General features: G+C 37.7%; 3 protein-coding genes across 3 annotated transcripts; 1 reads left to right on the forward strand and 2 right to left on the reverse strand.

The window, feature by feature from the left end:
* The first annotated feature begins 10,697 nt into the window (after nucleotides 1-10,697).
* LOC137746628 (F-box protein 7) lies at nucleotides 10,698-14,564 on the forward strand. The gene is made up of 11 exons (XM_068486636.1): nucleotides 10,698-10,847; nucleotides 11,279-11,365; nucleotides 11,465-11,577; nucleotides 11,971-12,087; nucleotides 12,173-12,269; nucleotides 12,498-12,571; nucleotides 12,918-12,971; nucleotides 13,069-13,170; nucleotides 13,337-13,395; nucleotides 13,686-13,896; nucleotides 14,153-14,564. The coding sequence occupies exons 1-11, from the start codon at nucleotides 10,838-10,840 to the stop codon at nucleotides 14,210-14,212; spliced, it is 984 nt and encodes a 327-aa protein (XP_068342737.1). The 5' UTR covers nucleotides 10,698-10,837; the 3' UTR covers nucleotides 14,213-14,564.
* Nucleotides 14,565-15,317: 753 nt separating this feature from the next.
* On the reverse strand, nucleotides 15,318-17,334 carry LOC137717606 (acetyltransferase At1g77540-like). Its single transcript, XM_068457024.1, has 2 exons — nucleotides 17,009-17,334; nucleotides 15,318-15,543 (listed from the first exon to the last, which is right to left on the reverse strand). The coding sequence occupies exons 1-2, from the start codon at nucleotides 17,279-17,281 to the stop codon at nucleotides 15,463-15,465; spliced, it is 354 nt and encodes a 117-aa protein (XP_068313125.1). The 5' UTR covers nucleotides 17,282-17,334; the 3' UTR covers nucleotides 15,318-15,462.
* A 1,874-nt stretch (nucleotides 17,335-19,208) lies between these two features.
* Nucleotides 19,209-21,195, reverse strand: LOC137737576 (V-type proton ATPase 16 kDa proteolipid subunit-like). Its single transcript, XM_068477110.1, has 3 exons — nucleotides 20,960-21,195; nucleotides 20,582-20,867; nucleotides 19,209-19,577 (listed from the first exon to the last, which is right to left on the reverse strand). Exons 1-3 carry the CDS (start codon nucleotides 21,039-21,041, stop codon nucleotides 19,445-19,447), a joined length of 501 nt encoding a protein of 166 aa, XP_068333211.1. The 5' UTR covers nucleotides 21,042-21,195; the 3' UTR covers nucleotides 19,209-19,444.
* Nucleotides 21,196-22,985: the final 1,790 nt, after the last annotated feature.

Genomic DNA, 22,985 nt, shown 5'->3' on the forward strand with positions numbered 1-22,985 from the left:
AGGAACTTGGTGGAAATCTGTAATGGTGGTGGGAGATGCATGTGGCTGATTTATGCATGTGATTAAAGGGTGCATGTGGGTGAATGTGTGGCTGAAATGATGAAGGAATAATCTGGAAATGCAAGGTGAAATGAAGTGGAATGACAATGGCATGTGGAATGGCTGGAAAGTGGAATGGGATGCACGGCAATGATGATTTCTGGTGGTGAATGGGTGTATGTTTGAATGGTTAAAGTGCATGTGGCTGATTTATGAAGGGAATGCATGTGGATTAAAGTGGAATGACAGCTAGGTTATGATGATGAGTGCATGTGAGTTGAAATGCATGTGGAATGGCTGAAATGTGTTGATATGCACGGCAAAGGAAGTGGATTTTCTGCAAATGCAAGGTGAATGTGCATGGCTGGAATGAATGTGTTTGCATGTGAATTAAAACTATATGTGGCTGCAATGATGAAATGGATGGGAGTGCATGTGGCTTGGGTGGAATGAAGGGGAAAGTACACGGCTTTGGGAGAGATTGAATGTGTGAATGATTACAGATTGTGTATGTGAATGATTAGGGTGAATGTGCATGTGCCTTGACAGCTAGGTTAAATTAATTAAAGGGAGTGCATGTGGCTGCAAGATGTGGATGCATGTGCAATGAGTGGTGTTGTTGGTGTGTGAAAGTGGCTGAATTGGTGGTGCATGTGTGTTGGAAATGCATGTGGAGTTGCTGGAACAAAGGTGGAAGCACGGCACAAAGTGTGGAGTGAATGATTGAATGTGCATGTGGGTGAAAATGCATGTGGAATTGGTGCTTGCGGCTTTGAAGTGATTGCTGAAAATGAATGTGTATGAAATGATAGTGTTTTGCACGGCTAGGTGTTGTGTTTGAATGCTTTAGAATAGGAAAGAAAGCCATCCCTTGCATGGCAAGGAAGGGAAACACTAAAGGACACACGGCAAGGGTTTTAATGTTGCAAGGAACATTGTTTTGTGACCTAGAATAGGTAGGAGTCCTTGATATTAGGTCCTCAATTTCGTCCATTCCTTTGCTCCAAACATAAGCTATTCATTCCAAGTCCAAATTTGCTCCAAAATGCTCCAAAATGCATCTTTTTGCTTCCTTAGCCATATGAACCTAAAAACACACGAAAATGGCTTAAACTACTAAAACAACTATGAATTAACAATATAAAAGCACGAAAACAAGCTAAGTAAGTTGCCTAAATATGCTCCTATCAGTAAGTAGGGATCGTTCTAGACCGGGGATTAACTAGGGATGCTAATCTATGTAAATAAGACTCAAAAACACTAAACTAGACTCTATGGACTCAAAACTAACTTTAGACACTTAAAACAGCAACCAATACTCAAAAAGACTCACTTTTAGACTCAATAAAGGGTTTGGACGAAAATAGGACTTGACTTGACTCAAAAGACTCAAGGAAAACAAGTTTTGACTCAAATATGAAGACTAAATAACATGGGGATTGTTTTTGACGAATTTTAGACTCAAAACAAAAACTTAGTAGAAAACACTTTTGAAAAACGAATTTAGGTAAAATAAATGGGTAAAAGGCTAGTTAGAGGGTCCTTCTCTACACATGATATATGCATACGAACCAATGTCTAGTTATTACTCCTTTAGACTATGAATGACAACGCCCCAAATTAGTTGCATCGCACAACTAACCCTCAAGTTTTCCTTATTTCATTGAATTGAATGAAAACGCATTACAACCAAATTATCTTTTTCAAGTTCTTTATATGAGATGCATAACAAAGATACATATCAAAAGTCATTAAGTTTTGTGAAAACTATAAGCGTTGACAAGGCACTCATCACTATGAAACGCATGAGATTCGTACCAAGGATTTACTTAACGCGATTGTGACTAGCAACCTTCACTACTTGTGAATATAAGTGAATAACAATTACGTGAGACCCTCCTATACTCTAGCATCAAGTTTATGCATGAAAATTAAGTGTTAACCCCCAACCCACATACATAAACCAGTTTTAATAACTTAGATAAGCAAATCACATTCGTGTCTTAAGAAATACTAACCGGACGTAATCAATTCATATAAAACATATAATCATGGCTTCAAATTCTCCTCTAACTAAAAAGAAGTTAGTTCCTCATGTTCGCAAAACAAAGATAATTAAATTTAAACATTGAACTAAGACTAAGGATAGAAAGAACCAAGAAAAACGCTCCACACTCCAATGGCATGCACGGCACTCCCTTGGATGGCAGATTGCACAAGTCCTCCTCTCCTTGCTTCCTTGCTTGCGGCACTAGGGTGTTGTAGAATGGATTGTGGTGTTTTATGGATGAAAGCATGAATGAATGAATGTGTGAGTGGATGAATGAATGGTGCGGCATAGGCTGTTTATATAGGCTAAATAAGCACACTTAGTGAAGGAGAAGGATTGCACAATCCCATTGAAAAAGGGTTAATTCAAGGTAGAAATCAAATGGGACATGGAATGGGTAGTGCGGCTAGGATTTAGGGAATTCTAGAAGGTTTGGTGCGGCACACATGTAGGGAGAGGATAAGGTGTTCTAGAAGGAGTGTTTAGGGCAGATTCCTAAACCTAAAGGGCCAAGGACACATGATATTTGTGTAGAAGGAGGATTGCAATTCCTAAACCTACAAGGAATGGTGTTCTTGCGGCATTTAAATGGATAAGGCTTCTAGAAACCGAAATAGGTGTTTAAATGTGTAATTAATTCCCTCTAAGTAGCTAAGTTTAAGTCCTAACCTGATTTGGATAGGATAGAATATGATAATGTTAGAGTTAGGATAGGATAAGGTTTCTAGGATAGGATAAGATAAGGTTGGATAAGGTTGGATAAGGTTCCTTGTTTCTTGCTTCTTCCTTATCCTCTTTGCATTTGGACTTCCTCCACCAGATTTGTAGCCTTTCCTAGCCCTTCTTAACTTCAATTTCGTCCATCCTCTTTGCTCCATGGTTAAGCTATCCAATCCATGCCCAAAAATGCTCTAAATAGCCTCAAAATGCACTTTCTTGCTCCTTTTGCCATTAGGACCTAAAGACATACGAAAATAACTTAAAAGACTGAAATAAATAGTAATTAACTTCATAAATGCAAGGAAACAACATAACTAAGTAGCATAAATATGCTCCTATCACACATCAGGACAAATATGACAGCCACGTCAGCTCTTAACGGATCAATGGATGGAAAATGTAACGGAGATACTATATTGAAATAAAATAGTAGGTGAGGTATGAAAGTGAAATGTTTTAAAGATGTTGTAAGGAATTTAAATCGACCCCAAACCTGAGGGGGTAAAATGCAATTTACTCAAAAAAATAAAAGAAATTAGATAAACTAGAAATTGTTCCTTTCTCATTACATGAGTCCTAGAAGCCAAGAATCATACATCAAGTTTCAAATGAGGGCTAGCCAAACTGCATATGAAAAAATCTTGGTATATCTCAAGTTGTAGTTGTTTTTTTTCCCTATCCTTTCTTTCATAGCCCTTACCCTAGCCTTACATTACAACTAGGCCTGGCAATTCCTCACACAACCCGATAACCCGACACGACACGACACGAAATTAACAGGTGTTCGGGTCGACACAATAACGAATCGGGTCGTTATCGGGTAACCCGATAAGCACCTGTTAGGATAACGGGTTGGTTCGGGTATACATGTGGGTAACACGATACACGATAAGCAGAATATTAATTTAATAATTTTATAACCCTACAAAAATACTATAGTAATTATGTATATTAATTTAACAATTTTATAACCCTAAAATGTAACTCTCACATCACCCAGGGGAGTGATCCTTAAATGTATATTCCCATTCCTACCTAGCACAAGGCCTTTTGGGAGCTCACTGGCTTCGGGTTCCATGGGAACTCCGAAGTTAAGCGAGTAGCGCACGAGAGCATTCCCAAAATGGGTGACCCATCGGGAAGTTCTCATGTGAGTTCCCAGAAACAAAACCGTGAGGGTGTGGTCGGGGCCCAAAGCGGACAATATCGTGCTACAATGGTGGAGCGGGCCCGGGAAGTGATCCGCCCCGGGCCGGGATGTGACAATTGGTATCAGAGCCTAACCTTGGCCGCTTGTGTGCCGACGAGGACGTCAGGCCCCTAAGGGGGGTGGATTGTAACTTCCCACATCGCCCATAGGAGTGATCTTTAAATGTATATTCCCATCCCTACCTAACACGAGGCCTTTTAGGAGCTCACTGGCTTCGGTATCTATGGGAACTCCGAAGTTAAGCGAGTAGCGCACGAGAGCATTCCCAAGATGGGTGACCCATCGGGAAGTTCTCGTGTGAGTTCCCAGAAACAAAACCGTGAGGGCATGATCAGGGCCCAAAGCGGACAATATCGTGCTACGGTGTTGGAGCGAGCCCAAGAAGTGATCCGCCCCGGGCTAGGATGTGACATAAAAACTATAATAAATATATATATATATATATTAAATTTTAAATTAAATTTTATACCCGTAAAAACTATAATAATTAATATGCATTCTGCCGCCCTTTGAAGAAAAGGGGAGGGAAAATGAAAATTATAAGAAAAGCTGAAAAGGAAACAAAAAAGTGAGGGAAAGATGGGACCTAGTGGTATTTTCAATTTTGGTTGCTACTAGTAGGGTCTGTTTTTCCACCGTGGTCTCGCAAGTGTGCACTTGTTATTGTTAGGATAAGATCTGACAGTTGTGTTCCTGACACGTGTACGTCATTTACCTCTCTCTCCCCTTTTTTTTCTTGAGAAATTTTTCATTGTAACGGGAACACAAATAGTACACCATTTTTATAATGGAAGTGGTGAGAAATTTTATTTTTTTAAGTTATTAACTTTTTATCACACATATCCCACTATTTTTATAATGACACGTGATGTACTACTCCGTGTACAGGTCAATTATACATACAAAATAAATAGATTTAAATCTACTTAATATATATATATATATATATATATATATATATATAAACACACACCATTGATTTGAACTTGATGAGATACGCATTCTACGAAACTAGTTTCAATGATCCAACTGTCAAACATGTTTGTATATACTTCGAGATCGCATACCCAAAAATTGCAAAAAACAAACATTCTAAGATCAAGTAACGGGACAAAACTTTTTGACGGTTATAAAAAAAAAAAATCACGATTTAACGGTTATTTTAACTCCGATTTGGATGATTTTTTACAGCTACACTCCTTGACCCTATATGAATACAATGATTGAATTCGATCTTCAATTTAAAATATTTACACTAGTGGATACCACAAAATCTTATGTTATACTTAATGAAAGTATGAATAAACTCTTAAGTGTTAGAGAATGTATTATTTTGATGGGATACACATTCTACAAACCTTGAAAACAAAAACTCTTTCATTTTGCATATCCTTGCACATTTAATATTTGTAATAGATTAGTAGTGTATGTCTTATTTTTTGTATTATACTCTTATTTTCGAGTGTATATGTAGTACTTAAACGACAAATGTGTTTTAATGTTTTGAAGTAATATTCATGTGGCAATGTGTGGTATGTGCATATTTAAGAAAAAAAATTTTTCTTAACGGGTCATAATGGGTCGGGTCACTTTACCCGTTGGGGAAAGTGACCCGACCTGTTAAGGACCCGTTAAGACAACGGGTGTGACACAACATGACCCGTTAAGATAACAAGTGTTACACGAAAACAACACGAACACGACAGACACGACCCGTTTGCCAGGCCTAATTACTACCATAGTAAAGACCTAATGGATTTATGGGGAAGCCTTGCTTAATGGTGAAGATAAATATCTATGTTCTTAGTATTTGATTCCTTTCATGAGATCTATTTTCAGAAATTGCCGTTCTTCTTAATATTACTCATATGTGATTATGTTTTGATTCCCTTTACATAACTTCATTACATATGCATGTTAAGAGTGAAAGCCTAGGTTCTAAGAGAAAATTGAGACATATCCAAGTGAGAATTAGAGTCAAGGCAAATTTGTAGATACACCAAGTGTGGATTCATTAAGCTCAAGTCCTTAAGATGTCGGCTACATAGTTTTTTCATGTGGTGCACTGGCTTTTAAAGGCATAAATTTAGTTTTGGAAGTGTGATTCGCAAATTTTGGTTTTCATTAATTTATGGAACTGATGTCTTTAACAACTTTGTTTTGTAGTAAAACGTTTGTGGGTAACATAACTAGTAAACCCTCAGGGTACACAACTCCTCCAACTAGGGACACCTAGGGGTTTAAAGGCTTGTGGCACATGATGAGTACCATCGTGATGTCCTACAAAAGTGGCTTAGATTAACTTCTTCTTTTTATTTTTTTTAGTTTTTAGTTGTGTTATGCTTTAATTTTGCTCAAGGACTAGCAAAAGATAGGTTTGGGGGTATTTGATAACACAATATTTATACATTTATATTGCCCTTATTTCCTAAGGTGTATGCTATGTTTTCTTGTGAAATTGGTTGTTTGATGTGTCTAGTGCGTATTTTGTAGATAATGGACCGTAGAGAAGACTTTGGAATCTTTTGGTGATTTTAAGGCTAAAATGGATCAAAGATGGGAAGAATTGAAGTCAAGAAGTATTCCAACGATCATCATGCTAATTTGTTCAATCCGCAATTTAATGGCTGCTGTTTGGAAATTATAACTGAAGCAGGAAGGTGCTACGCAGAACTGTCATTTTCGTTGGGTGGTCATAAATTCATCAGGACAAACTAAGTGTTTTGCCACATACATACGGAAAGCTCTGGATGTCTAGTTTCAGCAGAATTTTACAGATCATGATTCTGATGCTTCTAGAGGAAATTATACATGTTTTAGTGTGAGAAGCAACATTGTAGAAGGGGGAACTCACTTCATCAGATTGTTTTAAACGATTGACCTAAGGAGGAAGCCAAACGCCAAGGGGTTCTCTATGGGTTTTTCAATATCTTTTTCAGACTTTGTACTTATGATTTTCATAACTATGACTTTCTGTAATTTGATGGCTATGAGTAACTAAATTCTTTACTAGGGATCCGGTGTAGCCTGGTGAAGTCGGATACCTAGTGTTTCAACCATTGTTTTCAGAAATTATTTACACAAATTTTCTTTTTAATTTACTGCACTTTAGAATACTTGATCTTAAATCAACTTCTCTTTGGTTAATTATTTGAATTTCGTAGTTTAGTTGTTTTTGTTAATTTTATTCTTGTGGGTACTGCATAATTGGACTTAATTAGGTGACTTTACAAATCTCTATGGGTACGACACTCGTATTTGCTTGTTATATTATCATATTGATTCGCGCACTTGTGAGAAATATAATTTGTTCATTAGATTTCACAACTAAAATGGCTCTAATGAAGAAGAACCTGCTCAAGAATTTCAACACTCTACTCAAGTGAAACTCGCATGCGAAGACTGGGATGACGATGTTGCTTTTGACTATAAATCTTTGTATGAAGACTAAGGATCAAAAACCTAATAAGGGAAAGGAATTCACTTTTGAAAGGTAGTAGCTCATCTTTATCATAGCTCAAAATTAGGAATGGGTTTGAGCAGTGTAGTATCAAAGATATTGAGTAAAACCATGTTTTGATCTGAAATATGGAAAAGAAGAGTTAGTAGAAGGGGAAGAAAACATATGCTTACTTATAAAAGAATTTATGAGTAATCTCAGCGTTGACTTCGAAGCACCATACCTCGAGATTTGTGTGTTCGAAGGCCATAGCCACTCAGTATTAATAAAGAGTCATCTCTTGTTTATCATACATACACAACATAACACCCTTCATCATTGTTGTTTTCACACCATAACTTTTAAGGTCACACGTCTGAATCTGGAATGTCTCAAATACCTTGCAATGGTTACAAGTTGGATTGCCACGTGTCAGCAGAATTTAAAACGGTCTATATTCTGATTTACTTAGAAGGGCATGGTCTTTAGACAACTATCCATCCTCAAGTGTATTTAATTAGTCTATTGTGGGACCATAATTTTCCAATGCTAGAGTAAGATGGATAGGAATGCGAATACCTCAGAAGCCTGGTCATGGACTCAATAGCTACTATCAGAATGAGTTACACAGATGGACCAACGATGCCACCATCATCATGTGTTCCAAGTAGGTAGGCGAAGTCCGCTTACTTCACTGAGATTGACCATTCTTGTTCCGTAAGATGCAGAAACCTAATCCGATAGAGGATCGTATAAGTTTCCTATATTCTTGGAGATTCCTACAATCTAAGGATTAATGTGCGCCACAAGTAATCACACTCCAAAGGGAAGCAATATCTACTCCTAGATATTCTCTGGGATTCTCCTAGTTTAATACAGATTCTATATCCTAAAATGATCTTTCTCAACCAGTATAAGGACACTCTTCTAAGGTTCATCTCAAGTAACATAATTATCGTGTACTTTATTCTCTTGCCCACTGCTTAAGTCTCATAAATTGCTTACTAACTTCACATCAGAGAGCCTTTGGCCTATATGAAGGAAAATATTTGATAAACTAAGTTTATTAAGCAACATAATACATGCATTTAAGAATTAAATGGGGGAAGCATGCTTGTATGCCCTCTATAACAAAACTTAAACCATCAAATTCAAAGCCTAGTAGTGGTGGTGAACCAAGATTCAAACACAAAGAGAGTTCAGAAACTTTATACCTTTGTATCACCTCTTTGCTTAGTAAAGGTTATTCACCCATGAGAGGGCCTTCATTCCTTTGCCTCCTTGCTCACTAGCTCCATGGATATGGATGGAGGAACTTTGCTTCTTGGCTCCATGTCATCTTAAATATGGATGGAAGAAAATGATTCTCCAAAAGCCCCTAAAGAGGGCCTCTAAGTTTTGACATCAAGGATGATTAAGGAAGGAGGTGAGTAACCATAGGAATAGAAGATTGCTAGCTATTCCTCCCATGGTGGCCGGATGTCTAGAGAGAAAATGAGAGTGAGTTTTCTGCCATTTGCCTCTTAAAAACCCTAATTAGGGATGAAGTTGTAATGCCCTTTAAATAGGCAAACGGCGTACTACTTCCCAACCTTCTGTGGACCTTGCTTCTCTTATGATTTTTTCCACTCCACTTATTAGGTGACCTAAGTGAAACAAAATGGACAAAACAACCCTCCCTCTTATGTGTTAAACTAAACTAGTTTAGTAGATGTTGGAACCAAACTCGACTATAACAAAGTAGATGTAGAAGCACTTTTGCTCATAAGTGCTTATGCTAAAAGGGTTTTACTATTTTTTTTATTAAAAATTCATATGCTTAGTTAAAATAACTTGAAATTGAAGGGTGCATATTATCAAAAGGTGCTTTTGTGACTCATATACACTTTTAAATTTCAGTGTCATACAGAATTTTGGTTCTTAGAAAACCTTTTAATCCTTTCAAAATAAGTCCCAAACAAACCCAAATTGAAAGCTTTGTGCTTTCTTTTTGTTGCTGTTGTCTGGGAATGTTTGGATTGTCTTGGGAATGTTTGGGTGACAATGAATTTCTTGTTGACTATGAAGTAATTGCAGTGGTAACACTTTCAGTTATACATGTATTTGATAAGTTTTGTGTGTATTTTTTTTTATGGGTGAATACAATCTTTTTGGCATGCTTACATTATATGTGACTTTTTTGATACTCAGGTTCCACTTCAATGATGTTGTATTAGAAGGTGGAATTCCATTTAAGAGGGCTTATGGAATGACAGTGTTTGAGCATCAGAAATGGATGAGCAGTTTAATCGGGTTTTCAACCAAGCCATGTCCAACCACACTATACCTTAATCTTTTTTTCTTTTTCTTTTTTTGAACAAACGATATCATCTACATTATGGGAAGTGGGAATGAGTTTAGTCTCACAATGGATTAGCAATAATGTGGTTCGAATTCGCTTTTAGCAAGAATCGAACCTAAGATCTCTCACTTACAAGTGAAGAGACTATACCTTAATCTTGAACAAGATATTTGATGTTTACAAAGGGTTTGAAGGGCTCACTGATACATTTCATCACCACCAAGCATCCATAAGCTTAAGCTTCGTACGCTATCATCGTTTTCTTTGTTTTTTTTTTTTTTTTTTTTTTTTCTTATTTTTTTTTTCGGTAAACTGGATATTCATAGCTAGGGTTAAGCCTAAACAAGGCAAACACCAAGCAGTACAGAAGATACAAGCCTTGTAAGGAGCTACAAGAAAGACAGACGTCGCTATCGCCCCCCACAAAGCCTAGATTACCTAATGTGGACGTGGCAAACCGTCATTATGTAATACATGAACCAAGGAGGATGGGGGTCTGTCAACCCACGAAACATCGCACATCTCCTTCGACTTCTGCGATGTTAACAGGTATGTTGCATTTTTTGCAAGGGCTTGTAGCTGAAGTGGTTTAAATCTTACACTCTTATCCTTGAGAATCTATTTCAAATTCACCTTCTCATATCATTCGTTAACATAAAAGTATTGGGCTGTGGTAACAACTACCTAAGTTTAAACCAAAATTTAATTAACTTAATGAACAGGGTAAAATGGTTCTTAAATTTGATTTTATTTGGAATATGATGAGCAAATAATATGAGTTTGCTATGGCAAGTCACTCTTCAAGAATGAACACCCACAATTTGGGCAGAATTCACATCATTGGGCTGGATTCTGGGCCGGGTTAGTTGACGGGTAAAATTTCCAAAGTCGGTTGAAAAAAACGGTCGTCGTATATCGCCGAAGTCTCTCGCTCCATCTTCCTCGTCTGTCCTTCATCTTCTTCCCCCAATTTCCCTACAAAATCGACTGCTAAAAGCTTCAATTTTTTCCTCCGACGATTGTCCAACCAGCATTCTCATGGCTTCAGGTATCGTATTAATCTCTTGAACCTTCAATTTTATCACCTTCCATCGGATTCTTCAACCGTCTAATTTTCGCGCCGTTTTCTGCAAATGATATGCTTTTGTGTAGTTGTGCGAGAAATCTGATTTAAATGTTGAATATTTTCGTTAAAGTTTAGAAATTTTGGGGTTTCGCATCGTGGGTAGTGATTAATTTTCGAATATGCATTGTGCTCTGTGTGTTTTCGGAATTTTCGAAGACGAGTTGGAGCTGGCATTCGTTTACAATTCATTAGCTGGTTGTGAAATTGGAAAATGAAAGGACTTTACGAGTTTCCGGAGTTAAATTTTGGTTAAAGTTTGCAGAATATTGAATTCGACATGTAAAGAAAAGTTTGATTTGACCCAGTTATTTGAGCTGGTTTAGCTGATATCAATGAATGGCTATCTGTTGCAGATTTTGCCCTGAAGGTTCCAGCTGAACTTGAATCGGCTTTGCGGTTGAACGCGGTTCAGTACTACATAACCAAGAGGCCGTGGCTTGGTAAATACTTGTGTCCGTTACTTTCATGCCGCTTTCAGCTTATGCTGCCCCAGTTTTAGTATAAATTTAGTTATGTTATTCTCTGATTTTCTGATTCAGATCTTTATGGAGTCAATGTGAGACCTGTTGCACCGATTGGAAGTACGAGTAGAAAAGTACAAGTTGATTCATCGCTTTTACACCGTTGCTTGCCGGATGAGCTGCTGTTTGAGGTATCATCTGTGGATAAATAGCTAGTTAAAATTTTGATCAAGTCCTTAATATAAAAACATTGGTAGAGTTAGCAATGATGAAAATAGAGTATTTTTTTGAAATTTAATGGTATTATAAAAGATGTAAGAATTTTTACATCCCTCGGAGATAACCGAAGAAACTGTGATTTGAACTTCACTATTCTAAGGATGATTGATAAATTTTTCAAATTATCTTTTTCCCCTAGATATAGGTTTTATTTTACTTTGTTTTACTTTAAAGGATGAATTCTTGGGACTGAAGTGTGACTATTCTGGATAGTTGTGGGTATAACTGAAATAGGAGATTGAGCATGGGTGGTAACATGTTGACTTTCCGTATTTTGGTTAAAAAGTGAGAATATTTGTGTGCAGGTTTTTGCACGAATGACCCCATATGACTTGGGAAGGGCAACTTGTGTTTGTCGAAAATGGAGATACACTATCCGTAACCCTGTGTTTTGGCGCAGTGCCTGCTTAAAGGCTTGGCAGGTATAATGGTGTTAGCTTTAAAGTTTGGAGTTTAAATTTTACTCCATGTATATGTTGGATTTTAAACTGGGTCTTCTTTCTTAAGCTCTCTGGGGTGGTTGAAAACTTTAAGATTTTACAAACAAACTACGACACTTCATGGAGAAAAATGTGGCTTCTAAGACCAAGGGTTCGCACTGATGGTAAGATGCATTTGTTTCCTGCCTTCCTTTCTTCTTTCTTTAAAATTTCATCACAATGTGTGTTTAAATGTAGACCTTGTACGTATGCAATGATGCCTCCCTTTTTTCGTTGTTTAAAATTTAATCACAATGTGTATTTAGATATAGACCTTGTACATACACAATGATGTTATTTCTCCAATGTCAGATCCCCCTCTCCATAGGACTTATCTGTTTTTCACATCTCAGGTCTGTATGTGAGCAGGAATACCTATATCCGTGCCGGAATTGCAGAATGGAAGATCAATAACCCAGTTCACTTGGTATGCATATTTTCCTTTTTAGGTTTATCAGATGCCTATTAGTCCTGTGTCTTACAATGCTACAATGTTAGAAAGGGAGTTTTCACTTTCCGATTCTAAATAACCCAGCCCCACTCCCTGTTAAAGGCATGACTTGATCATACATCCTTGAAAATGATTCCCATTGTGGATGCGTATATGTCATCCAAGTACTTAAAACCTAGTTGAGACTATGGAAGTGTAGCTGCCTTAATGCTTATTATCATGCGTTGATTGGGAAATCGTATATTCAAACAATGGTAGTTGCAAAGTGGTCTTTTTGTGTAATTATTTCCAGCAGTTTGGAGTCATTGCTTTTCTTTTGCAGGTGTGCTACTACCGTTACATGCGATTGTTTCCTTCTGGCCGATTTCTCTACAAGGTTGGAATTATCTGAAGATTTCATAATAAATTTTTTTATTAACAATAATTATACAGATCTGATTGGCCCTATTTTCTTCTCTTCTCTGCACTATCAGAATTCATCTCAAAAACTCAAGGATGTAGCGAAGTTCATGAACATCCGTGGAGCCAGGGCAGACTGTGTTTTCAGTGGCCATTACACTTTGTCAGATGATAAGGTTAGGTTATGTTTCTTCAAATCAGTTAAAGTATTCTTTAAGTTTTGGATGTAATTTAATTCGAACAGTTATTGATTTTAGTGGAGTGTTTACTAAGCACACATACTCAACTACTCTTCTACCTTGTTTAGTTTGCATCTTAAATTTTTCTTCTCTTTCATTGCAGGTTGAAGCTGCTGTTCTGTATCCAGGAATGCGTCCTACTGTGTTGAGAATCCGACTAAGGTATTGCAATTGCTTGCATAGCCTGAATATCTTTCATTAAGATTCTAAGCTATTATTATGAACACAGTGGACTGCATTATGTCATAAGGAAATGCAAGCTGGTAATTTAAATGGATTTTTAACGAAGGCATGTTTATCATATTACATAACATCTTCTGTTTTTGTAGCCAAAAGGGGTATGTATTTGTGGGCTTTTTTTTCCGTGAAGTATCTAGTTAAGGCTTTGAAATGGTGCGGAGTGGGAGTCTTTATTTTTTGCATAGTTTCTAACTTGCCTGCTTCTTATATAGGTTAAGAGGAACAACAACAGGAGCAAACAATAGGATGGATTTACTGTCACTTGTTACAAGTGGTGTAAACAATAATGAGGTTGGCGGCCCTGATGAGGATATCCTCGGGGTGGTTGAAGGTTGGCAGGACGATGAGACTCACAACCCAGATGTGCCGGCTGTCTCGCACAAGAGGGGTCTAACACCTTTTGTCTTTGTTCCTTTTGAGGAGGTACATGTGTTTCCTCCTTTTCACTTTACTTTCAGTAACCAAGTCCCTTCTCATGTAAAAGGCTTTTGTGATTAATTGTTGAAGTTCTCGGTTTGGTGTTTTCTTACAATCATTGAGTCTATTTTCTTCTTGTCAGATCTAGAAAAGTTTATATGATTCCCCTACTGAAAGCAAAGAAATGTTCACAAGATATATTGTTGTGATTTCTTACTTTTTTTCTGTGAAATTGTTGGTATTTGTTTCGTTTGTGATGTAGGTAGAGACATCATTTCTGAATCTGCCGGTGGAGAAGATGGATTATTTTGTACCAGGCTGATGCCTTAACAAAAGAGTATCTGCTATGTACATACATTGTATAGTCATAAGCTTATAAGGACACTTCCAATTTCTTTTACAATGTTGAATAGAAGCGCGACGGCATCAAACATGTTCCCAGTGTGTGCTCTTGCTTTTTTGCTTCTGGTACTGTCTTGTTGGAATTTTATGTACCGAAACATAAAAGTTATGCCGAATATGAGTTGTATTCTTGTTTTCGCTTCTGGCGTTAACTGCAGTCTGTATTACCGAAATTTGATGTACCAAAACATATAGTTATGTCGAATTGGGTTTGTTGTAATCTGTTGATATAAATGGAAACGATGAATAAGTGAAGTACTCTTCCTGTGTAATTCTGTTCGTATCTTTTCATTTTAGCGCAGGGGCGTTTGGAAATACTAGGTTGGAAGCGCTTTTGCTCATTTATGTGTTTTTATTATAAGCATAACAAAATCTTTATACAGCACTGCGAAGTGCTTTTAGAATCCGATCCAAAAGCACTTTGTTGTTTTAGACAAATAGTTTTGGTTATTTGAGCTTAGACGTTCTGGATTTTTGTCACTCATTGACGGTCAGGTGGTGGCATTGGATGTCATTACAACATATATCTAACCGCCGTTAATGGGTGATTGTACTAAGTACATGAATGCATTATAAGGCCATCTCCAATGGAAATGGCTAAAGGTTCAAAAGCTAAAAAATGATCTAATTTGTCTAAAAACTCATCTACTGATAATTCTATTGAGCCCAAGCTATTATTTGACTAAAGAGACATCAAACTAGCTAAATGTAGCATTCCTGTTAGCCCTTTTTTTTGAGGTCCAGCTCCCTAGTTGCAATAATTAATCCAAAATCAACGGCAAGATTTGAAAACATCCAACGGTAGTTTAACTAAATTATCCAATAAATTTAAAGTATAAACTTAAAACCAATAAATCATTGAGACGGTACATGAGTATGGCCTGACATTGCATTTAAAAATAATTCTTCTAGGACTACAATTCTAGACGGGGCTATGTTTAACCCTTTCGGTTGAAGATGGCCTAATCAGAGTCCGGTAATGTTATCATAGTTAACCACAACACCACCACCACCACCACAGCAAAAGAAGTGAATGTTTTATTCATAAAATCTGTTATTGAAAGTACTAGAGCGCAGAAACTTGTTGCGGTTGAAGGAGAAGTGCCAGCCCTGTACGCTTACAAAACAAACATCTTCTTCACTAGCTACAGCTACAAGTAAACTAGTTATTTAAATGCTCGACTTCATCTCTCCGGGTGCTGCTGAGTACACATGAGAATTCCAGGATGGGTTCCGTGGGAGGAAAGTGTCCTGCCAAATCCATAAAAAACAGTAAGCATATATCAACCTTGTAAAGTAACACAAGGAGAATACCCACAATTCTTTTATGATCTCAAAAGTAAATCCTACACTAACCCTCTCAGTACCTTTCTCATCCCTCGTTGTCACATGATGAGCGAGATACTTTTAATGTAAATAATGTAATTTTTTATTTTTTTTTCTAGATACACGCAGTTGTAACAAAAAACCCCTTTACTTGGGAGAAAAGAAAGGATGATGAGAAAAAAAAGAAAGCGCTGCCAAGGCACCGATTGCTATTATACAAATCGCGTGCAGGGCAACCGTCCGGGGCACCAAAAATATCAAGGTACTTTATGTAAGTTTATGTTATATTCATGTTATATTAGTATAAATAGTCACATTTTGATTAATCATCAAAGTGTTTGCGGTGGTATTTGCTACATTTATAAAGCATGAGTAATAAGTTTACGTGTTCGATTCCTTTCTTTGTTTTTTAAATTATTTAAAATACACATGAGCATTTTTCTTTTTCTACAAGCACCAAATTATTTATCAGTTAATTTTAATATGTATATATATTAAAATAAAAAAAATAAAAAACTAGCACATGAACGGTGTTCTCCTTTTTCAAGAAAATTAGTTAAGTGAACGGTGTCTCCTTTCTAAAAAAATTAAATTTAAACTTCCTTTCTTTGTCTCATTAGTGATTCAACACCAAAAAAATTTCATGAATCATCAAATTAACATCCAAACTTAAAACTTTATCATCTTGATTTTTACAACCGTGCTGCCGCCAAAAGGTGCAAGTGTATACAAATTAGGCTTTAATTTTATAAATTGAAAACTAAAAATCAATGAGGAATTGATTTAGCTGATCAATGAAGAGAAGATGGAAATACATTGCTCGTCTTGGATCCATTACTCAGCAAATAGGAATGAACAAGACGACCGTTGCAAACCCACTCACGCCTATAACATGACTCAACTCACGCGCACAGCACGTGTACAACTTAAGACACACAGCTGCTATAACATATTTCATTCATATAGCCTATGAGCCAGTTCTAATCTTAGCAGTTGATTACAAACAATAACATAAGAACAAATAAACCCATAAATTCAACATTTAGACAAAACATAATCGGCACAAATAATTACATATTTTGTACAATTCTAGAGTTTTGAGTGCCTTCATCTCAATATATAGCTCTTCAATTTATTTTATTTTAAGTTTTAATATTGACATCGTTTATGATCGTGCTCCCAATTCCCAAAGGGTAAAAGAAATGACACTTCTTCATTTGGCTTGGGAATATGCCAAATTCCCAGCTTTCCAATTCTTATGAATTAATCATTAACACCCAGAAATCAATCCCAAAAAAAATGAAAAAAAGGGATGCTTGATGCCATAAAAATTTAAAACTGAGACAACCCCAGTAAGAGGAATTGGGGAGAGAGAGAGGTGGAGTCTTACAGAGACGTAGGAGCAGGTGGGGATGACGGAGAGGGAGTGGGACTTGGCGTGGTTGAAGGCGGCGACGCAGAGGAGAGAAGCCAGACCCAAGCCTCTCTTGGAAGAAGGGACGAAGGTGTGGACCAAGTCCATCACTTTCCCCTTCTCCCTCAGCACGTACTCGATGTACGCCTCATGGTCCTCCGTCTCGAACCTCCGCTTCCCTGAATTCCACACTATCTTCGGACCCTCAGCCTCCGATGAACCCGCCGCCGCTGCTGGTGGTGCTGCCATTTTCTCAATTTATCCTTCTGCCGTGTGTCCGTGTATCCGTGTGTCGTCCTCTATCTCTGCTCTCTTTCATATAAATACCAAAATGCCTGAAAACTCTTGAACACGCTGCTGGCACGTGATTAATGCCGCCTTATTAATTTTCGCTTGGGTTAAAGAAATTTTTTTTTTTTTTTTTTTTTCTTTTAACAAATGATATTATCTAGTTATCTACATTAAGAGTGGGAGAATGAACTAAGCCTAACAATAGGCTAGCAATAATGCGTTTCAAATTCTTCTTTGACGAAAATCAAATATAAAACATTTCACTTACAAATGAAAAAAAATATATCATTGACCCTACGTTTATTACTAAAGATTTGGACTAACCAACACAAAAATTATTTTTTTTTTCCTAAGACGGTGGGTTTAATCTTTTTCATTGAAATGTCCATGTTGAAATGTAGGACTTTCGTGGTTAAATTTTAGTCGGTTGTATTTCTGTTGATTTAGTTGGATTGAATTTTAGCCGATCTCATTTAGTGGAATAAAGTATTTTTGTTGTTGTTGTTGGGTTGAATTTGATAAGCTAATAGGTTGTACATCCACATTCCATTGTTTACTTGAATTTTGTTCGCCCTTGTGTTTGGTTAAGCACTCTTCATGAAAAGTAAATTCCTTGTTTACGATTTGTGTAGTTTTAGTAACGTAAGTACTTCGATTGCCAATCACAAGATGCTTTACAACATAACGAATTAGAGAAAGTGATGGTTAGCTGGTACTTGATATGTGTTGTTTAGAGGAATGTGAGTTTTTCGTCGGTCACAAGATGCCGATACTTCCATGGTAATGAAATAAGCTGTTGTCTTTCTTGGTTTTGGAAGTTAAGCGGAAGAGCTCAAATGAAATAAGTTCGGGATTTTTACCCTTTTAAGTTTCGCATCTCCCTCCGATAATTACTGGTTTCATCATTAAATATAACGGAACGTAATAGTAATATGATCTTCAATTTATCATTCACAAAAGTTAAACTTTGAACTTTTCACTTGCAAGTAGAATATTTTCTTGCTTAACAATAATGAAGAAAAGATACTTAATACTACGATCTAATGATACTCATCTCCACTTAGGTTCAAATCTCGAATCTTAGTGTAAATATATCATAGTACTAGTGACAATGAACATTTGAATTACTTTACGTTAAAGTTTTTCATTATGGTGGGGTGAGTTGAGAAAAACGAAACACATGTGATAACTCACGTAATCAGGGATTAAGATTGATCACAATGAACAAGATCTCGTTAATTAATCCGTCCATTCTATGGGTCCATTCTATGGGTTTAAGATCCCAGAATATCAGTGTAAGCCTAAGAGAGTCCAAACAGCAGAGCATGCGCAGACTACTAATTTCATTGTCGATACGTGCAAAAATAATCGACCGCCTTCATCTCAAGAATGTTTCGTCCCTTCATCTCATCCTGTTTTTTATCCTTTTTTTTTTTTTTTTAATTTTATTTTATTGTATTTTTTAAACAAATAATATTATTTACACTGAGGGATGGAAGAGTGGACTAAACCTCAAAATGAGCTAGCAATAATATAATCTAAATTCACCTTTAACGAGAATCGAGTCATTAACTAGAAGTATGCGCTGAGGGATCCTTGGGCCATCGGGTCATTGACTGAGCGCATCCATTGCTCCAGGAATATCATATACTGAAGCGTAATAAAACTTTTGCCAAGGATCCTTGAGCAAACAACTATTCACTTAACCACTTACAAAAGCAAAAGGGGCGTGCTATCCACACACCCCTTTTTACTTCTCACACACCTCTTGTTAATTTCTGTCCGTTAATCTTCTTCATTTCATCCGATCTGACGATCAAAAATTAGAAAGATGTGTGAGAAGTAAAAAAATGTGCGTGGATATCACACCCCAAGCAAAATATCGAAAAAACCAAACGTCTTCAGCAGGGTGGAGTTTTCATTAACTAATCTGTCCTTATATGAGGAAGGAGAAAATTAACATTCGGAACAATTGTTTCTTCATAACTACAAGCATGGTGCGGTTTAAATAATGTACTTCTAACTAAAAATTATCCAAGTTTTATAGTGATAGCACCATCTTAAAGGAATCGAAATAATACAATCTTCAAATAATATAGAGGAGCAACAAACTTGACTGCCTTAATCGGCGCGAGATTGCCCTGATCGGGATGAGAGGATGATCCCCACGATCAGACCGTACAAGGCAAGAGCTTCAGCAAAGATGAGGATAAGAATCATACCAACAAAGAGCTTTGGCTGCTGTGCATTAGCCCTGAAAAAAAAATCCAAAACAAAATATGAATAAAAATATCATCCACTTGACATGTTATGATTCTTCCATACAAGAGCGATTGTTGTAACCTTGTACCTTTGAAAAATATCATGACAAAAAGGGAGTAAAAAATCAATCGCGTGCAAAAACAACTGAACTAAAAAGGCACAGAGCTTTTGAAAGCAGAGAATCCAAACAATGACCAACTTTATTGACAATGAGACAATTGTCTAGAAAACAAAAACTGGGATCTTCTCAACCAAGTGTTTTTCAATTCCCTGCTGGTGCTGCTGCGATTATTGTTTTGAGCCTTTTGACGCATTAACATATAACTCAAAGTTTGCAATTCGAATAACAATCGCGTCACGTAGCCCCTAGCTTTCACAGGAAGAATGGCCCTTTAACCAGACAGCCTCACACTTGAGCGCAAACACAAAATTAAAATGCAGAAATAACACTAAATGCAACCGAACTGCATTCACCTATTTCCTTGGAACTAAATGTGAATAGGTTGAGTCTTATCAAAGTACCCAATACTCAATAAAAACGTGTTTCTACATAACTACCACATATCTACATTCCACAGTACGCAAACAAATAACCACCGACTTTTTCTAACAATTGGCACACAAAAAATCTACCCCCTCTGGGCCTCCCCTTGTAGTATCTCGATTAATGCCACTTTCAGAAGAGCTTTCATTTAAAGCCCGAGTGCTTCTCGGTATCCATCTACCAGCCCTTATCGAACTATTTTCTGATTTCACCCAAAAGCTCCCAAATTGTTACATTCAAAAGCTTTGTTGGCACTCCAAAAGACACCCTTAATCCTCTAGCATTAATGTCTTTCTTTCACCCAAATTTTCTCTTCAATTACATCTAAAAACTAATTACAACATAATCTTACAATTATGACTAACGAGAACAACCAAACAAAATGGGTTTAGTCAAATCCCGCTAAAACTATGAAACAAACAAGAATTAATAACCAAGAGTGAAAGGGTTACCGGACACCGGCGTCACCGACGATCCCAATCGCCATTCCGGCGGAGAGGCCGGCCAGACCGCAAGCAAGGCCAGATGACAAGTGAGCATACCCATCAAACAGATAATAAGATTTGGCCTTTGGGTTGATCCCGGTACTAATAATCACAGCTATGATAAGCCCATAGATCCCGAGCACTCCAGCCATAACCACCGGAACGATCGATTTCATCACGAGCTCCGGCCGCATCACTCCCATGGAGGCCACGCCCACGCCGCTCTTCGCCGTCCCATAGGCGGCGCCCATGCCTGCGAAATCATGAGAAATTCGAATCGAAAGATCAAAACTTTGAGGAAAATAAACGAAATTGAAAAGCTTTGAAGAAATCAAATGAGATTACAGGAGAAGACGAGGGCTGCGGCGGCGCCGAGGAAGCCGAAGAAGGGAGCGGTTTCGTCGCCGCTGAAGGTAGAAGAAGCCATGTATCCCTGACTTTGTGTGAGTGGGGGTGCTTGGGTTGCGCGTGCGAATCTGAGGTTTGGATGAAGACGACGAAGCTCTGTTTTCAGTTGTACGATAATGAATCGAATTCTGTCTGGGGATTTTAGAGAGGGAGAGAGAGAGTTGAATTGTAGGAGGACGGTTGATTTTTATTAGAGTGGTTCGCGGCTCGCGGTAACTTATCGTTGCAAGTTTGCAACCAGCTCTTTACCAATCACACCTTCCAAATAAAACAATTAAAAATAAGACAAAACTTGGCTGCTTCAGATAAGATAGTACAATTCAAAAGGAAAATGGTGTATAACCTCCACTTCAACTTTCCATACTGCACAAAATTTGCCAAAAACAAAAAGAAATATCTTCCAATTTTTTCTTCATGTTGGAAGACGCCAAAATAATAGGTGGATACTCCACACCTCCAATTTTCCATTTTACAAAAAATCTACAAATGAAAATCCTGCTCAATTTCCATTTTGTTTGGCTATTTTATCTTGTGAAAATGCATGAAAATTTGTTGTTGATTCCTACAAACAAAAAGTCAAGCAGCTAAATATGTAATAGGATCAACATTTTCTACACATCCATATTTGTTTGGGCCCAAAATAATATTGTTGGGCCGAGTGTAGGTTTGTGCTTGGCCTAAATCCGTGTCAAAAATACTATGGGCTGCCTGATGATTCCGGGCCATTTAGCAAGGATGGTCGAGTCCTATTGCAAGAAGGAGTAGTTTAGATAAGCAAAGAGGGTCGAGGAAGTCCTGGTGCAATTAGGATTCTCGACCAACAATGAATAAAGCCCCAAAAGGGGGTGAGTTCAAAGTCCTAATGGGAGTAGGGTTGTTTGAAGCAAAGTTAGAACGAAGCAAGAACTCCCAATCCAGATAAGAGTTTAATTTGATCTCAAGAAGGAGTTGGTGCTATAAATACAAGAAATCAAGCAACAATTGGGGACCGCGAATTCAACACACAATTGCCTTGCGCAAAACCTCTCAAACAGCTTGAGATTTTTATTTTTTTTTTCTCGCCGACACACCTTCAGTTTGGATAAATAGCACTGTGAAGGCAACCGGCGAACACCTTCAGTTTGGATAAACAACACTGTTGTCGTAGAATCAGCCGACTGAGGAGCACCATTAGTTTGGATAAACAGCACTGTGTCGAGGCCGACTGGTTACCTATCCAAGTCTCGGCCGAGAAGGGTTTTCGAATCCTTATTGGCAGAGGTCACCTTATTAGCCTTTTCGGCGAAGTAAGGTGTTACGAGCTATGACATTCGATCGCAATCGCAAGGTAAAGAAGTCAGCAACGCGCTCAACGCCACATCAACAAATTTTACTCCTCGGCCGAGCTTGGCCGACGAGTTGGCACGCCCCGCATTCAACCGAATGACTTAGTTAGCTTATTAGTTGCTCGGCCTGCATGTCGCGTAGGTTTTGTAATTTTTAGGGTCAACATTTTGGCACGCCCAGTGGGACCTTGTGCTAGAACTTCGGAGTTCATGACCATTGAGACACAGTCCATAAAAAAGAGAACAATCATGGGAAAGTCAACAACTGACTTACCAATGCAAGGCCTTGGGCAAGATTTGCCTCAGGCGAAAAATTCGATCATTGTTGCGCTGCCCAAGGCTACAAGTGCGACACGTCGAGATAATGAAATCTGTCTCGGCGAACAGCCTCGCAACCCAGAAGTTCCCAACCAAACGGCAGGCATTTTCGTTGAAGGAATAGTGGAAGATTGCGACGAAGATGGTGGGGAAGGTTCTGATCCGCCAACTAGGTCGTTTCTTCGGAGACGACTCAATGAACAATATCGACAGGTCTAGCAGTCGATTGGCCAAAAAATGAATGATTTACTAAACGCAATATGAAGCAACAGTGACACACAGACCAGGATGCTTGAACTATTGGTCAGTAAAGCTTTCGA

The sequence above is a fragment of the Pyrus communis genome, chromosome 1, assembly GCF_963583255.1.
Source record: "Pyrus communis chromosome 1, drPyrComm1.1, whole genome shotgun sequence".
NCBI classification, from domain to species: domain Eukaryota; kingdom Viridiplantae; phylum Streptophyta; class Magnoliopsida; order Rosales; family Rosaceae; genus Pyrus; species Pyrus communis.

Coding starts and splice junctions, on each gene's coding strand:
- LOC137746628 (XM_068486636.1), top strand. Junction 11,578..11,970: donor CGGATGAGCTGCTGTTTGAG/GTATCATCTGTG, acceptor ATTTGTGTGCAG/GTTTTTGCACGAATGACCCC. Junction 13,171..13,336: donor ACACTTTGTCAGATGATAAG/GTTAGGTTATGT, acceptor CTTTCATTGCAG/GTTGAAGCTGCTGTTCTGTA.
- LOC137717606 (XM_068457024.1), bottom strand. CDS start 17,281: ATGGCAGCACCACCAGCAGCGGCGGCGGGTTCATCGGAGGCTGAGGGT. Junction 15,544..17,008: donor CCACCTGCTCCTACGTCTCT/GTAAGACTCCAC, acceptor TGGATTTGGCAG/GACACTTTCCTCCCACGGAA.
- LOC137737576 (XM_068477110.1), bottom strand. CDS start 21,041: ATGGCTTCTTCTACCTTCAGCGGCGACGAAACCGCTCCCTTCTTCGGC. Junction 20,868..20,959: donor CGCAGCCCTCGTCTTCTCCT/GTAATCTCATTT, acceptor ATGATTTCGCAG/GCATGGGCGCCGCCTATGGG. Junction 19,578..20,581: donor GTCGGTGACGCCGGTGTCCG/GTAACCCTTTCA, acceptor TTTTTTTTTCAG/GGCTAATGCACAGCAGCCAA.